The sequence below is a fragment of the Haemaphysalis longicornis genome, unplaced genomic scaffold, assembly GCF_048455015.1.
Source record: "Haemaphysalis longicornis isolate Haplotype H1 unplaced genomic scaffold, Haemaphysalis longicornis Haplotype H1 scaffold_2, whole genome shotgun sequence".
NCBI lineage: Eukaryota > Metazoa > Arthropoda > Arachnida > Ixodida > Ixodidae > Haemaphysalis > Haemaphysalis longicornis.
In genome coordinates, this window is record NW_027526295.1 from 260869663 (window position 1) to 260886628 (window position 16966).

General features: G+C 49.9%; 1 protein-coding gene across 1 annotated transcript in view; it reads right to left on the minus strand.

The window, feature by feature from the left end:
* LOC144167763 (oxysterol-binding protein-related protein 9-like) overlaps window positions 1-16966 on the minus strand; it is a 46075-nt gene that overhangs the window by 7839 nt on the left and 21270 nt on the right. The window contains exons 4-9 of the mRNA XM_077696944.1: window positions 13272-13546; window positions 9666-9825; window positions 9405-9567; window positions 6769-6853; window positions 3249-3520; window positions 2508-2630 (exon numbers count right to left, since the gene is read on the minus strand). Of these exons, the coding sequence (XP_077553070.1) occupies window positions 2508-2630; window positions 3249-3520; window positions 6769-6853; window positions 9405-9567; window positions 9666-9825; window positions 13272-13479 (1011 nt within the window). The 5' untranslated portion in view covers window positions 13480-13546. The remainder of the gene's footprint in view (window positions 1-2507; window positions 2631-3248; window positions 3521-6768; window positions 6854-9404; window positions 9568-9665; window positions 9826-13271; window positions 13547-16966) is intronic.

A 16966-nucleotide genomic window follows, 5' to 3' on the forward strand; every position in this document is an offset into this window, starting at 1 on the left:
CCGGCGGCATATGAAAAATCACCGGAAACAGCAACGAAAGGTTCCAGTAACTAGGTTCCACGTACTGCTTGGAACGCACGTGGACCACGGCCACGCGGTTCTATAAACCTTGTAGTCGGCCGCCTCCACTCACGCGCGTCTCCGCCGAACGCGGTAAATTCAAATCGCCTTGCGCAAACCTTTAGTGTGTTTACCTTGGGAGGAGCGTGACGCAAGAGGAACAACATGAGAGGTGAGCGGGAAAGCAAAGGGGGGCATTTCCTTGGCAAATGTCTACAAAGACTATCGTCTTTTGACGACATTTACAACAAAAGGAGCAGATACGCGGCCAATTTTTTCTGAGCGAACCGCCGTTTGTTCGCGCTCAAACTTTATGCGAATGTCGTATTTTGATGTTTATTTTGTTTGACACCGAGACCAACGACGGTACTTACCTGTTTGTTTTGAAAATCAATAAAACGGTTTTCTCCTATGGGGAAATGGCGGCCGATTTGAACGTGCGAGCCAGTGCAAGCTGATCCATTTGGTGCCTTCCTACCGTGAATCCCCATCGTCTGTAGGCGAAAATCGTTTTTATTTATTTTCAGAATAAGCAGGTACGTACCGTCGTTGTGCCCGGTGTTAAACAAAATAGACCACAAAATGCGACCTTCGTGTGAAGTTTGAGCGCGAACAGAGCCGCGGTTCGCTCAGGAAAATTGTTTGAAGTGTTCCAATTATCGTCGTTCCACCCTGTACATCAAAAGTGAAGCCAAATTGGGTAAAATTCGTTAGGGGCTCTGCGACCACAAGACTTCGAAATGTGGCGCAGTGGTGGAATACTCGCTTCAGACTCAAAATACCGAGGTTCGATTCCCATCAGTGCCATTTGTTAACTTTTTTCTTACTTCTTCTCTTTCAATGTCCGCGAAACCTCGGGAAGGTATACGCTTAGGGTTGCTATATTGACCCTTATCATTTATTTTCTGTTCGGCACGATGTGCAATAGTCATACTCTGACAGCCAAATCAATATTCGTGCTTTCTTGGAACAGCCAATCGCGGGCACATTTGTCAGCCATGAAAAGTGTTGCAGGGAAGCTACGCAAACGACGTTGCAAGAAATATACAATAAATGGCTTGTAGCCCACAACCTGAAGTACTGAAACCAAAGAGTCGTTTTTCCTATATGTTTTCTGAGCGCCAAAAGCTTGTGTTAACCAATGCGTCCCGGCCTGAAATCCAGCCTGTTCTCATGTGCAGCAGCAGAAAAAGTTGAGACGCCCTGAGAAGCTCGTATACGTTAGTCATACAAGCCTAACATTTGGCCACAGCGTGCCCCTGGAGCCATGCTACGGATATTCCAGAGGCGATTTAGCTAGCTGCCTTCGTTATCAAACAGCGGCCGTTTGTTTTTTGCGCCATGAATTCAGTTACGCTCGGACGAGCGAGGCGCCGGGGAAGGGCGCGATCAGGTTTCGACGGCGCATGTCCCTAAATCCTGGGGATGTTTGCGCTTGTAAGAATGAACAGCACCGCAGTCTTCCTACACCGTATACATCCTACGTATATATACGCCTACCTATACACGCTCTTGTTCTGTGCGACGTCACATCTGCCGCATCTTCGCCTCATAAGTGCGTGTTCATGCGGCCAGGTGCTAGTCTGAAGCTCGGCAGCACTTTTCATCAAACGTGAAAACTCACGAGTAGATCAAGAGAAGAAACATATCTGACGAACCACTGCACTTTCGGCGCACATTTTAGCCCGGAGGAGAGGACTACTCGCTTCACGCCCGGTTTTTAACGCTTATGCGCTGTCGTCAAGCCATGGGTGGGTTATATTCCATGCATGGGCTCCGAGTCGCAGAAGTTCGTGTAGCAGACGACGCGGGAGTTTTTGCTGTCCACCGATCGCAAGAGTTCACGGAATTCCTTTTCAGATTCGCAGTAATAATAGTACAGTGCATTTATTTATTTCAATAATTTTTGCGTGTTTATATTTTTATATACTTTTATGATTATTGATTTGTTTATTTTTTTTTAATGATCCACGCAGGAGACCAAGTTGCCACTTAGCACCGCGTGGCGGCGACACGATCGGAAAATTTATTTTGTTACCCTGTTTTTGCTTCATTTTTGGCAGCTTGTTTGGACGACTATGTGTTCTAGTTCACTCTATTTCGCGGCTGTCCTGAGAGCTTTCAAACTGCCGCTATGAAGAGCGCGCCTCCCCATTGGCGCAAGTGCGTCAGTCTCCCACTGCCACGCGCACGAATCGCGTGCAAAAACACTCCATGGGGTTCACGCTTTAAAAGCCTTAACGGACATTAGCTGCACAGCTTAACACAAGGCTCCCCAAACCCGTTATAATTTATCACGGTGAAGTAGAAAATGTACCACATAAATGATCGACACATCGTAGCTGGAACGGTTGCATATGCTGCTTAGTACAAGCAGCAATCAGTTCTAAACTGTTTCACGTCTCCCGAGCGGCTTTGATGACCGAGTCAGCCGGCTAGCATCTTACCCCGTGGATGTTCTTGGCCGTCATGACGCCGTTCCATTCGCCCTCCACCGTGAGGAAAGGCCGCTTGTCGTTGGGAGGGAAGATCTCGGCCGTCAGCTGGTGCTTCTTGCCGCCAATCATGGGCTGCATGCAAGGGGCACGCAACTTTCACTCGGAACACGGCTCGACGGCGCCAAAATGAAGGCAGCGTAAACAAACAAACGACCCATTGCCTCGTGGATTGCAATAGAGAACGACCATCGAAAATATGCTTGCGCGGAAGAAAACTGGTTCCGCAGTCACACTTCTTGATCACAAAACACGTCTCAATACGCACACGCGCACACACACATACGCACACCCACACACACGCACACACACAGGCGCACATGCATACACACCCACATACACGCCCGCCCGCAGAGGCGCACACGCACAGGCACACACGTGCGCACGCGCACACACGTGCACACACGTGCACACACACGTGCGCGCGCACGCACACACACGCGCGCGCGCACGCAAACACACACGCGCGCACATTAGCAGCGCTAGTAATGACGTATTAACCCCACAAATTACGCTCTTTATTGGTCAAACAACTTTCGGGTGGAGATTGTCGCTGCCTAAAAAGACAGCGTCGTTCTTGTTGGGACGTCATTTCAATTTGCAGAAGGGGAGCATGTTTCGTAGGATGAGTAGAAATACCTCCGCCGTACATCCCCTGAACGGAGCCCAGCGCAGCTCGTGCCAACGCCTCACCTTGGTGTGGAACTGAATGGTGCAGCTGTAGCCGGTCTTCTCGCAGTTGATGTCCACCGTGCCGCCCAGCTCGATCCAGGGCACCGTGAAGATGGAGCGTCCGTAGCCGCTGGGGAAGGTCACCGTGTACTGCTCGTCGTGCTTTAGGAACTGAATGACGCCCATACCCACGTTGTGCACGCCGATGGACATGCCCAGGAACTTGGACTTGGTCCAGATGTGAGCGCCGCAGCAGATACCCTTGCCCGCGTGCTCCGCGTAGAAGGCAGACACTGAAAACAGGCGCCGCCACGGGGCCTTCTTAGGGGCCACATCTCTCCTTCGGCTGTGAAGTATAGTTGAACCTCGTTAAAGCCAACACTGATATAGCGAATTATCGGATATAGCGAACTAAATACCAACTTTAGTTGGTAACACTTCATTTCAATGACCCGCCGCGGAGGCTCAGTGGCTAAGGCGTTCTGCTGCTGAGCACGAGGACGCGGGTTCGATTCCTGACCGCTGCGGCCGCTTTTCTGATGGAGGCGAAAAGCAAAAACGCCCGTGTGTTCGAGATTTCGGCGCACGTTAAAGATCCCCAGGTGGTCAAAATTAATCTGGAGCCCTCCACTACGGCGCGCCTCATCGCCTGCGTTGCGTCGGAGCGTTAAACCCTACAATCAATCAACCAATTCATTTCAATGACAATTTTTTTATAACAAAAGTGAAATTGTGGGAGCCGCGCGCAGTATCGAATATAACGAAGAAACATTTGACCAGTAGGCTGAGGAGCTACTTGGAAAAACTCCCGGTGTCCGAAACTGCAGAAGTAGAAAAGGCCCATTTGTTCGTGGACACTGTGGAAAACTTCATCCTTTCCAGTGCTGTAAATAGCCACCAGGCAAAGATCACACCCTTCCTCGAAAAAATAGGAACGCAGGCCTGTTTTGTCAAATGAACTTGGTTCTGCTGTAATATCCCGTATCGTGTCCTGGCTCATTGAGCTTTAAATGCCACAAGGAGAAAGATAAGGGTTACCTTGTTTATGGTAGGTTCTAAAATTAAAATATTGCGTTTTTGTATCAATGATTTTTGCGGGAGCCTGTTTACCGCTTGGTTTGAACCAATTTTTGGCACTAGTGTTACAACGAATATCAGATGTAACGAACTAAATTACTGCCCCGATACTTCGTTATAACGAGGTACAACTGTAGTTCCTATTAACGTTTTAACCGGCCTCTCGAGCCTCGTTTTCTGTGTAATATACGAGTCCTCGTCCATTTCTAAGTCCACTCCAAGCTGTGGCCGCTCAGATTGTTTCTATTCGTCTCTAACGATGCTCAATTAGTGTCTCAAAACTCTTGCGTTCAATCTGTTCACCTAGTCTTCTGCCCTTGAGTGTTATTTGATCAATAATTGTTTTATTCGTGGGATAAGCAAACGACGGCCGTCGTTTAGAATGCGACTTATGGAGCCCTATACACAAAGTAAAAGCTCGTTAATTCGAACTCGGGTAATTCGAACTTACGGTTAATTCGAACTGACGCCCTGGTCCCGGCACAGCCCTGTATATTCTATTGGGGGAAAACTCCCGATAATACGAACGTGTCGGCGTCTAGAAAGGTTAATTCGAACTGGGATACCCTGCTTTCCATCGCTATATACTCGCAGAAGAAGTTGGCCCAGAGGGATTACAATGTGTTGTAAGTCCAAACCAAAAATCAATTTTTTAGAGATGCATGCAAATAAGCGTCCAAGCAGGATGTTGCAGCCCGTTATTTCTCAGCAGATGAGAATTCTGACGCTGCGCTGGAGCTCTTCGGCAAGTTCCAATCGATGCTCATGGAGTCGTGACAAAAAATACACAAGCAAATGCATATTACCGATTACTTTTAATTTTGATTGCCTCAATCCTGCCCAGTAATTAAACTTGTTTTCGCGCATAGACAGCGTGATTATTTCGACATTACGGCTCACTGCTCACATGAATGCAATGTTAGTGCCTGTTTCGAGCGTATAACTTACTGATCCATTAATTTTGTTCGCTGTTCGACCTCCAAGAACATTAAAAAATCACCTGCCACAAACGTGTAGTAGCACCTAATTCGCGATAACAAGTCCAGAGGTGGCTTCTTTGTGTTCTGCCCGCGTAGTGTGGCGCGATGTCCATTCATTCTAGCGTCCTCCCGCTAATTCGAACTCCGCTTAATTCGAACAATTTTATGGTCCCCTTCGAGTTCGAGTAACGAGCTTTTACTGTAACTGGTTCAGCATATGTATGTTGTCCAAGAGCTTCGTTAGAGCACGGTTTGATGCCTTTCCGACGCTTGAATCTTGTGCTATAGCGCCCAGCCCAAATTCGTTGCATGGGGCGACGCGCCGAGAGCGGGGCCGATTCGCGCCTTGACCAAACCGCCCGCGATCGACAGGCCCAAACTTGCATCACCGCAGAGTTGCCTCTCCTTTTCCCGTAGTGGCGGCTCGGCCGAATCATGCATCGGGCGAACGGCCGGCAACCCGTTACATGCCTGGAGACCGCTCCGCTGAGACGGCGTCGCCTTCCCTTTCCCCGTGGGGGCGGCTCGGCTGACGCAACCGCTTCGCTTCCATTCGTCGGATTTCAAACTTCGGCCATCGAGAGACCTGACTGGGGCGATTCAAACTTCTTGGGGCGGCAACGGACTCCCGGTGGTATAAAACCGGCCCGGAAGCGCAGCGAGTGCGGCACTTTACGGAGGCACCGAGTGGAGAGGTGCTGTCGCCTTTGTGCGAGCCATGTAACGCCTTTGTTACCCTTGCACATACTGTATATAAATGTTGCTTCAACTTTTCGTCGGCTCGAGAACTTCATCGCTCTGCTTGGTGACAGCGCTGGGATGCGAGTTACAACAATCTCCACTTCTCCGTCATCCCATTTCAAACGTCATATGACCGGCATTTCTTACCCCAATACGACGTAATAGTACGAACAATGGACAGAGCACTATTTCGATAAAGAAGTGTGGCCACAACCTTTTTCCGTAGAGGCTATCTTTCGGTAATCCGGTGGTACATCCGGGTTTATTCCCAACTTCTGGAGTATGGAACTGCGCTTTCACCCAGTTGTGCCCCCGGGGAAACCCGCGTCCTTCATGAATGCATTTTGCGTCGTAATAATCCCCCTCACGCCATTTCGTTGACTTACTGCACACATTTTCGCCTCTAACCGCTCTGCTCTGTATATTCTGTGCGTATACGATAACTCTAACGCGTACTTAAGTGGTACAACACGACACCAAATCTATAGTCTTAGCTAGCACCCTAGCAGGATGATGCAGCACATTGCACGGATCATTGCAATACATTTGGGTCATTGCGCCGTAAGTAGGTTTAGAATAAATGGATCACAGCTCTCGATGAATCATTCTTCTATCCCGGCAGGTAGCTTGCCTCCTCTTTAGGTGAAACCATCGAGCGGGCTTGGTGGAGCCCACTTCGGGCCCGGAATCTAACCATACGCGCAAGCAGTCCGCCGTCACCTGTGCCAGCACCGGGCACGTACCAGGCGGATGGTGGGAAACTTGCTCGGCGATGAAGGCCAAGTCGTTCGTCGTCGCCCAGGGCACCGGTCCATCAGGCACGGGGGCCTGCATTGCGCAATGCCCCCTTGTAAAGTTTCCAATTACAAAACTCAGCATCCTATATCTGCCAAATTTAACTTAAAGGGTTTGAAAGTTGGGCAGTCTCGCAACTGGTTTACTATTGGGCAGTCTCGCAACTGGTTTACTATTACACACATCAAAACCTTAAAGGGGCCCTGCAACACTTTTTTGAACTTTTTTTGAAATATTGAATGCTTGCAGAACGTAGTCACCCGACAGACCCAGTACCTACGTACATTAGGAGGTCGCAAAGTGCCTCAGCCAAAAATTACTGCTCTATGCCCATCAGACAACTTGTAAACTCGCTCAAAAGATTTTTCTCTTTTCCGGTCTTGACGTTCTTCGACGGTTCGAATTACGCCACTAAGGTCATGTAGTGGCTGTTGGCCGGTTTTCCTTCAGTTGCAGCAATGAACGCTTTTCGATAGCAACTTAAAAAAAAGCCAAAAAACACAGCATAAACGGAAGGCGTATCTGGTGCAACGAGCAAATCACGCAGTGCCGCTCCGTGCTGGCGATAACTATAGCTTCCGCAGTGGTTCCAGACGCGAAGGAAAGAGTGAAAGCGCTTATCGAATGTGTTGCAGGGAGCCTTTGAAAGCCCAAGCGCCAATCGACAGGCCCTGCAAGCGTCACAGTTGTCGACGCACCCGACCGCACGTACAGAAAACAGTAACAAAACAAACCACAAAACAAACTGAGGCACACGAATGGCGAAAACAGCAAAGATAACCGCATCACACGTGGGTTAAGCACCCCAAACACGCATGCCCTAAAGAGGTACCGAAATCTTGCTCACTGCGCATCTGGGTATGCGACTTCCCGCCTAAGCAAGGTGATAGACGGATGATTGATGCAATCCGAACGGGTTTTTAAAATGTGGCTGGCTTCTACAATTTCTCGTGTTTGCTGGCTCTTATGTCAAAATAAATTGGATGTGCGCTCAAACACAGGGACGCAATCGGGAATGCGTGCGTGGCTATGGGAGGGCAAGTGGCCGAGACCACGTTTTTCTTTTGAATAGTTATGTTCCTTTAGCCTGATATGTAAACAACGTCTAGTTTGGCCGATATATACGTTCCCACAGGCAAGCGGGATCAAATACACGACCGACGTAGCACACACGACGAACTTCTTTTTTGTGATTAACACTACATGCCCTTGGACGGTTTTTGCCTTTTTGTTCACTCTTGGAGTTGCGAGTCTGCGCTTGTGTTGTCCTCATATCTTCCTATGCCCGTTAATTTGCGCGCAGTTTTCTTTAAATTTAAGTTAAAAAAGTGACATCGGCGTAACAAAATGATGTCTGCATGGTTTGCATGCTTATGCAAAACAGGCTATCTTGATTAAAACACTGCAGTACAGATTTAAAAATATATTGCGAGGCAACAAAAGTAGAACATCACTGTGGGAAACGACATCCTGCGGCCAAAACAGAGAGACTCTCCTATGAGACCAGCCCTGGGTCGATCAACCAAAGCCCAGCCGCATCTAACGGAGACATCTCGGCACGAGCGCCCCTCCGGGCAACGCTTGGGGACCCTTATACAGTAGAATCTCGTTGATACGATTCGGCATATTACGTTTTTCAGCCCAATACTTTTTTTTCTTTTCTTCCCCGGCCAACGCCCCTTGGAGATAATGCATTTTCGCGCGTTTATTACGATCGCACATTTGCCGAAAATTCGACGATACGATCGGGAAAGCGGATCTCTACCGACATTTCTAGTAATCTTACGTTTATTCGTCGGTATACTCGCTCGAACTGCATTCCAACAAGCCACGACCTGCACGTTGCAGAGACGCCGAGGGAGCGGAAGCGCCGGTTTTGCGGCAAGAACATTACTGCAATGCGCGGCCGTTCCGTGCAAGGCTGACGATAAGTCAGGAGATGCACCCCGCCATGTAGCAAATCGTATCATAATCGAGGGAGGAAGCGCGCAGTGCTCGTGGCAGATGCGATTTCCTTTCCCGACTTCCCCCATGGACCGTGCTTTCCGCGCAGCGATTTGTTCTCTTTTTGCCTTGTTTCTATGCGCGGCCGTGTTTCCAGACCTGTGACAACGTCAAATAAATGCAAGGCGCAAGTGTAAATTGCACGCCAAATTGAAGAGAACCAGAAGAGGAAGTTCGTGGAATCGGCAAGCGAGCTCTCTTTGCCAGTGTCAACTCTCAACACCATTGCCGGTCAGCAAGAGTAACTTCTAAAGAAGCTGCAATTTTCTGGACCTGGTGTAAAACAAACGCGAGGTGCGAAGCATGAGCAAAAGGAAAACATGCTCCTTACATTTCTCTCAACCGAACATTTCTCGACACGGCGCCCCTGGAATTCCTATACTTCTTTGGCCGCAATAATTCCTAGAGACTACACACAAGGTTCGTGCTTGATTAAGAGTTACTTCACGCTACAACAGTTGTTTGTCCTAAATAGCTTTGCCGCACAATCGACAGCGCGTAGCTTGACCCTCGACTCAAAGTCAATCCCGGCTGACAGAGCCACTGACAAAATATATCCCCTAAAAGAGGGTGCACTGACACCCGGCTTGTCACCAATCCTCCAGTAGCAGCGGAAGATCTCGCCCAGGATGGGGTTGTAGGGCTTCTTGGCTACGGCGCTCTTGCGACCAGCGTGGAAGGCGGACAGGTACCAGCGCACCACCTCCACCATGCGCTCCTTGGCGTCCCGCCGGTCCACGATGCTGCGAGAATAGCGCCATCGTTGTGAGCTTCAGCTGCGAGGTCCCGTGGAACGCCCACGGCCTCAGCATCTGGCGGCCAACAGAGCGCGGGCAGTTACCTCACGAAAAGTTCCGGGTGGGCGAAGAAGTCAGCGTACATCTCGAGCAGGGAGCGGCGTTCCAGGATGAAAGTGGGCAGGGTGACTTTGGTCAGGTCCATGCCAATGTACACTTGGGACAGCAGGTGAGAGAAGACGCTCTTCTGGCCCTCCATCGAGCCTGACACAAGAGGCAAAGGGGCTCGTTGAAAGGGGACAAACAAAACGATCGTAAATGGACTCAATTTACCCCAAGGCGACATGAGCACAGGAGCGAAATGTGCAGCTCGGAGAGTTGGCATAGTGCGTGACCAGAAATGATAGATTTCTAACAGACGATTTCGAGCAACCTCTACATAAAAGCTGGTGAGTTTTAACTTTTGTAAACCTACTTATCGCGAGGTAACGGTTCGTTCGGCTTGTTCTTGCAATGACTATGAACACAGTGTTTCATGAAAGTTGGGTCACACTTATTGCCACACTTGCACTCTGGCCGCAGCATGCCATCCGTGGCAAGACTGAGCGACCGAGCACCGGCGAAGCAGCCGTTAAAGGGACCCTGCAACACTTTTTTTTCAAATCTTTTTGAAATCTTAAATGCTTGCAGAACGTAGTCACCCAACACACCCAGTACTTAGATGAAGGGGTCGCAAAGTAAGTTCAGCCAAAAATTATTGCTGGATGCCCTTCAGATAACTGAGTCGCTCGAAATATTTTTCGCTCTTTCCCGGTCTTGGCGTTCTTCGACCGCTCGAATTACATCATTAAGGCCATGTAACGGCTGTTGGCCAGTTTTCCTTCAGTTGCAGAAATGAAAGCATTCGATAGCAACTTCAAAAATAAATGTCACAGAGACAAAGCAGAAACGGAAGGCGTACCTGCTGCGATGAGCAAATCGCGCAGTGCCGGTCCGTGCTGGCGATAACTATATAGCTTTCGCAGTGCTTCCAGACGCGAAGGAAAGAGTGAAAGCGTTTATCGAAAGTGTTGCAGGGTCCCTTTAAACCCTTGCCTTGTCACGTGGTACCGCAGCGGCTACGCTCCGAATGATCGCAGCTGCAGTGCCTTTCTGCGGCGGAGGAGTGGCGTGACGCCAAACCTGGCACACTTGCTCTCCAGCGGCGGCGCGCCATTCATGATGCTGAGCAACCAAGCGCTGGAGAAGCAGCGGTTGCACAACTACACAGTCACGTGGTTCCCCAGCAGCGAGGCTCCGAGCGAGCGCAGCTTCGACGCCTCTTCGCGGAGGGTCACGTGGCATGACGTAACACATACCACACTTGCGCTCCGGAGGCTCAAGGTCATTTCGACGTGATGAATGACCTTGCGCGACAAAGCGGAGTAGAGCTTTCGCTCTGGTCTCAGAATGACATTTTTCATACGCGCTAAATGCAAGCCACTCCTGTGCATACGGTCGATTCTCGTTAATTCTACCCTGGAAGGACCACCCCAAATTTCATCGAAGCAAGCGGTATATTGAATTGTTCATGAAAAATGTAACCTTATACACCAACGGGACTTCGAAACTTGATCTAATTAGGTGGCGAGATCGAACTAACAAACTTCAGATTAACGACTAACTATAGTAGGCCGTACAGCAGGCCATGCCGATTAGCTAATCTCTTCCTGTGTGCGTTAATGTGGAGAATTTGTTCAACGCTTTACTGTCGCGTTACCTCCAGATTTTTTCATGTTCACAATCAATAATACTCTGTGCCTGGCAGAAAATGAGCCACACTTTTCGATTAAGGCCAGCGTAATCTTCCGGTCTGCCTACATGTTTTTTGTACGTTTCTAAACAAAGTAAACAACATAAATCCCCAAGCAGCACCGTTTTACGTAATTTCAGAAGCACTGGGTTGGGAGCAAACAGTCAATACATCGTTCGTGGCCCCAGCAGCTGCGGCCATTAGGCGACTTACATTCAATATCGGTATCTTCTTCGTAAGCCTCTGCAACAAACACAAAAGGAACATAACAGTGCAATGTTTATGAGGAATGGCGAAACCAGCATGTTTTGGCAGAAGATGGTTATCGTTAAATTGTTATCGCTATACTTACCACTGCAATGCAAAGTGTAGAGATGACAGAAAAAAGCGGCCGGAATAAATGAAAGGGCTGGTTTGTTCTGAAATCTGTCTAAATAAAGAACAAATTTCGTTCTAGTTTAGCATAGCTTGACATTTTTTACAAAAATTATCTCGCTAATTAGCGAGTTGATTGTTTTAACGCGCCCTAGCAAGCTTTGATCCTTAATTCTCTGTCGTCGACCGCTAAAGGACCTCTTCTATTCGCGGTTACCGTTGGCACCATTTTCCGTCGCGGTTGTTATTCTTGCAAGAATCGTGGCAGAAAAACAGTGATCTTTTCTTCGGAGGCTTCAATCGGTTTGTTCGCAGCAGCTTCTTGAAAATTTGCCCCTGTCGTCAGCGTGCTTATGTAAACACAAGCGGCACACATCTCCATTTATTATTCCGCACTGACTGAAATCTCCCCAGAAGTTTTCTCCGGTGCACAGCGTCCCCGTGTTCCATTTCGCAGGAACAGTACACATTCAAACAGTGCAGATATGGCACCTGCAATAACGCAGCCTCGCCCAGCATAGTTACTCGAGGTGATTAGTACACGCATGGCAAGCTTTTCTTGCAAGCGGCCACGACTCTCTTCAACGCGCCGTCAAGATGCTGCCGCGCGTGTCAAAACCAGAAACCCAGCCGACTACTGGGGTTGTCCGGCTAGCGGAGTTGCCTTCCAGCCAAGGTGATTGCGTCATCCGTGAACAAAAATTTGCCGCGTATCTGCTCCTTCCGTCGCAAATGTCGACAAAAGACGATAGTCTCTGCCGACATTTGCCAAGTAAATGCCTCCCTTCGCTTTCCCGCTTACATCTAATGTTGTCCCTCTTGCATCGCGCTCCTCCCAAGGTAAACAGGCTAAAGGTTTTCTCAAACCAATGTACATTTACCGCGTTCCACTGCTCCAGGCCGGGTGCCTCGATGCCAGCGCTGCCGTACGGCGGAAACACGTGTGAATCGAAGCGCCCTACTTCAACGCTTATAGAACCGCGTTGCCCTAGTCCACGTGCGTTCCAAGCAGAACGTGAAACCTATCAAGTAAAACCTTTCGTAACTGTGGCCGCTTGAATTCTTAAAATGCCGCCAGATGCTATAGTGACGCGGGCGACAGCAGGTGACAGTGGAATTTTTTTTTTCTGCAGTAGATGTAGTATTTCATTTCGCAAAAATCAAGCATCCACTATTTTTTTAATAAAGGAACACTGCCAATATCCCGTATGTATTGATGTTCTGCCTTATATTTGTGTAATGTCTTTTTCTTGTTCAACAATGATGACAAGTATGAACATATAAACCGGACTTAGGTGTTTAGATTTCGCTGGTGAGTATATAAGACTACTGCGCAGGCTTCCGTTCACTTTGGCCGGGTGGCTGAATCGAGTGACAGACAGACAGACAGACAGACAGACAGACAGACAGGCATACAGACATACAGACAGACCAAAATTTCTGGGTTTAAGTAGCCCAAGAAAGACTATCGTCTTTAAAAGGCCGAACTGCGTCGTACTAACGAAGACCGCTTAGACCGCGAGGGGTGCGGAGAGGCGCTCACCATCGTAAGCGCTGGGGGCGGAAGTGCTGGCCGCGGGAGCTGATGACGTCGACGTGGGCGCCCCTGCTCCTCCTCCTGCTCCGCCTCCTCCTCCCCCTCCTCCTCCTCCTCCTCCTAGCCTGAGGCTGCTGGGGCCAGCGCGAAGCTTGCTGACGCTCGATTTGTCGGACCCCTTATCCGGCGGTGGCTGCGGTGGCCCCCCGGACATGCCCGTTGCGTGGACCAGCGAGCGGTCTCCACCAGAGAAGCAGCACCTTCGTGGTGGCGACGACAGCCTTCGCGCGCGATCATCAGGCGGGGAAAAACAGTGACACAGTGTGGCCGGGATTGCAATCAAAGGCTCCATGAAGACAAAACGCAAGTAAAGTTCAATAAAGTGACGGGTTTTGTGCCGAAAATCACGATGCCAGTATTATCCCAAACTTGAACAAACATTCTAGATATGAAGGACGGACGAAGCAGTAGCGGCTCACCATCCATTGCCTGGTGCAGTCTTCAAGACGTTACACGGTGCGATTGGTGGCCGCGGACCAAAGCCATCGCTAAGAAACAAGACTGTGCGATAGTTACGTTTGATCATATTGTTTGAACGCTAATGTACATTTGACACACATAACTATGGGTCCCCTCGATTTACCAGTCCTCCTGGGTGGTCCGTAGGCAGTCCGAGGACTGCCTTCGCACCGAAGGTCCCATAGAAACGCATGCGAAAATCAAGCGCTAGACCACGCCCCGTGCAGTTCGGGAATAATAATAATAATAATAATAATAATAATAATAATAATAATAATAATAATAATAATAATAATAATAATAATAATAATAATAATAATAATAATAATAATAATAATACTTTTATTACACGGAACAGGAAAACTGTACTAAGTCACAGGCTTGCCAAAGCCACAGTAAGCTTGAAGGGCAGCGCCTGGCAGGCGCTGCCCTTAATCGAGGTGGCCCTATCTTCTTTGTTTTTCCCCCGCGTCACTCCTGCCGTCGCGTAGCGCGAAATTTCAACGTTATTTTCATAAAACTGTCGCGGCCGGAATGTAATGAGTTAGTTAGTTACCAAAGGCTAGTTTTTCAAATTAATCCAGGTTTCGTTTCGTGTTCATGTCCTCTGTAAGGTTAAGCGTCAACAACCCGTGTCCAGGCAAACACATTGCGATTTAAATGCAACCTACGACGAAAGGCCGGTTTCGCGGCGTGCGTCCGTCCGTCCGTCCGTCCGTCCGTCCGTCCGTCCAGTGTGCGCGCCGTCATACGCAATATGTTGACGGGAACAGCCTCGCCTCTTTCGAAAAAAACAAGGCTATCTGGCACAGGGCCGCTCCACAGAGCCCGCCAATGATACAGCCGAGCGAAGAGGGCTTCGCCTTGCCGTGCCAACGATACGGGCTGCTTTCTTTAGCGAGGGCTTGCCGCTGGAAAGTTGCCACGTCACTTCATTGTGCGGATATACGTTCAGAGTGTAGAACAGCTCAGGTAGCGTACGTTTAATACAGCTACTTTTAAACCAAAGCTATACTACTTTCGTCCAGCGGTTTCGCGGAGGATGCGCAAGTTAACATTTTGACCCGAGACACAACCCCGGCGACGCACCCCTCGAAGCGCATCGCGTGGTTCGTCGGGCCCGCTGTTGGCGCTGCGCACAAGGCCCCGTTTTAAGTCGTTCTGCTCACATCGCGGCCGCTCCCACCCTACTTGGGGCTACATGACAGAAACTCCCAAGGGACGAAAGCTAGCCCTGACAATAGCCAGGTGCCATCTTACGGTTCTTACAGAACCTGGCCAGCCCACTCGCATGGGTAACAGCGTTACACGGGATACATGTCCGGACCTCACTCTAACCCATGGCCTCAGCAACCACAGGTGGTCTAACCTTGGGGAGACACTCGGCAGTGATCACTGCATCCTCTTCACTGAGATAGCGGACTTCGGCGCCAAGGTTTCCAACCGATCGGTCGCAATCACCGACTGGGTCGCCTTCCGCAAGCGTCGTGCCCAACCGAGTGGCGATAGCTCACCCGACACTGACCCTGCGTCAACTACTGGAGACCCCGAGCAATCGCCTCTTCCTTCCCTCCCAGAGTGGATTAAACAAATTCAAAGTGATCTGGCAGACACTACTAGAACCGTACAAACAACAGCTCACATGCCAGACGTGGACAGCCACCTTCTTCATATTTTGGATGCCCGCCGTAGCCTCAGCAAACGATGGCGAGGGCAAAGGCACAATCGGAAACTTCGTAAACGGATCGCCTTGCTCACCGCCGAAGCCGAACGCTACGCAGCAGAGTTGACACGGGCCAACTGGCAAAATTTCTGCAACCAGCTACAAGGAACACTTGGAACAGCAAAGACATGGTCGCTGCTACGCAGTCTCCTCGACCCCAAGCAGACCAAAACAGAAACCACGAAAGCCATCCGTACATTACTCCACAGGGAAAACCTTGACAAAGATACCCTTCTCGCTACACTGAAACAGCGCTAAATCAGCGTGGGTCCCCGCCCCCAGTATCGGCCTTACCCAGACACCTCTGACACGAATGTCCTGCTCGATGCTGACATCACAGAGGCAGAAGTGAGAGCGGCCCTTCAACACCTCACAAAAAGCACTGCACCGGGAGCGGACGGCATCCAATATAAGTTACTTCGCAACCTGGACGACCGCGCCATAACCCAGTTGACGGCTTACTACAACGATGCGTGGCGCAAGGGCACTCTACCACAGGAATGGAAGCACGCAGACATCATCCTGATACCCAAACCGGGCAAACCTCTTTCATTTGGCAACCTCCGCCCCATCTCACTTACTTCGTGTCTGGGCAAGCTTCTCGAACATATAATTCTTGCTAGGCTGCAACCACATCTCGAAGCCACCCACTTTTTCCCCGACACAATGTTCGGTTTTCGTTCCCACCTGGCCACACAGGACGTGCTCCTCCAACTCAAGCACAACATCCTGGATCATCCCAACAGAGCCCAAACACGCGCCGTCCTGACACTCGACCTAAAAGGTGCGTTTGATAACGTCGCACACGACCTCATTCTTGACAATCTGGCATCATCAAATTGTGGAGAACGCACATACAATTACGTCAGAGCCTTTCTGGCTGATAGGACAGCCACCATAGGGTTAGGTGAGCACCGCTCACCACCCTTTCAACTGACTGGAAGAGGAACGCCCCAGGGCTCAGTTCTAACCCCGATACTCTTCAATGTGGCCATGGCTAAGCTGCCTCCTCTACTCAACGCAATTCCGGAGCTTCGCCACGCGCTGTACGCGGACGATGTGACCATGTGGGCAACACGCGGATCGGACGGCCAAATACAGGACGCCCTGCAAGAGGCAGCAGATGTAGTTCTGAACTATGCCTATCTGGGGGGCCTGTCTTGCGCAGCGGAGAAGTCCGGCCTTCTTGTGTTGCCTCCCCGCATGCGACCAGTAACCAAGCCAGAAATATCCGTTTACCTTACCAGTAATTTGATCCCGTGCGTCACCCGAGTCCGAATCATAGGACTCCATCTACAGTCTAGCGGCCGCGCCACGCACACAGTTCACCTCCTCAAAACTCAAATCACGCAAATCACGCACATGATCCATCGCATCTCCAACAGACGGGCCGGCCTCAAGGAAGCAGACACCCTCCGCATAGTTCATTCCTTACTCATCAGCCGCCTTGCCTACCACG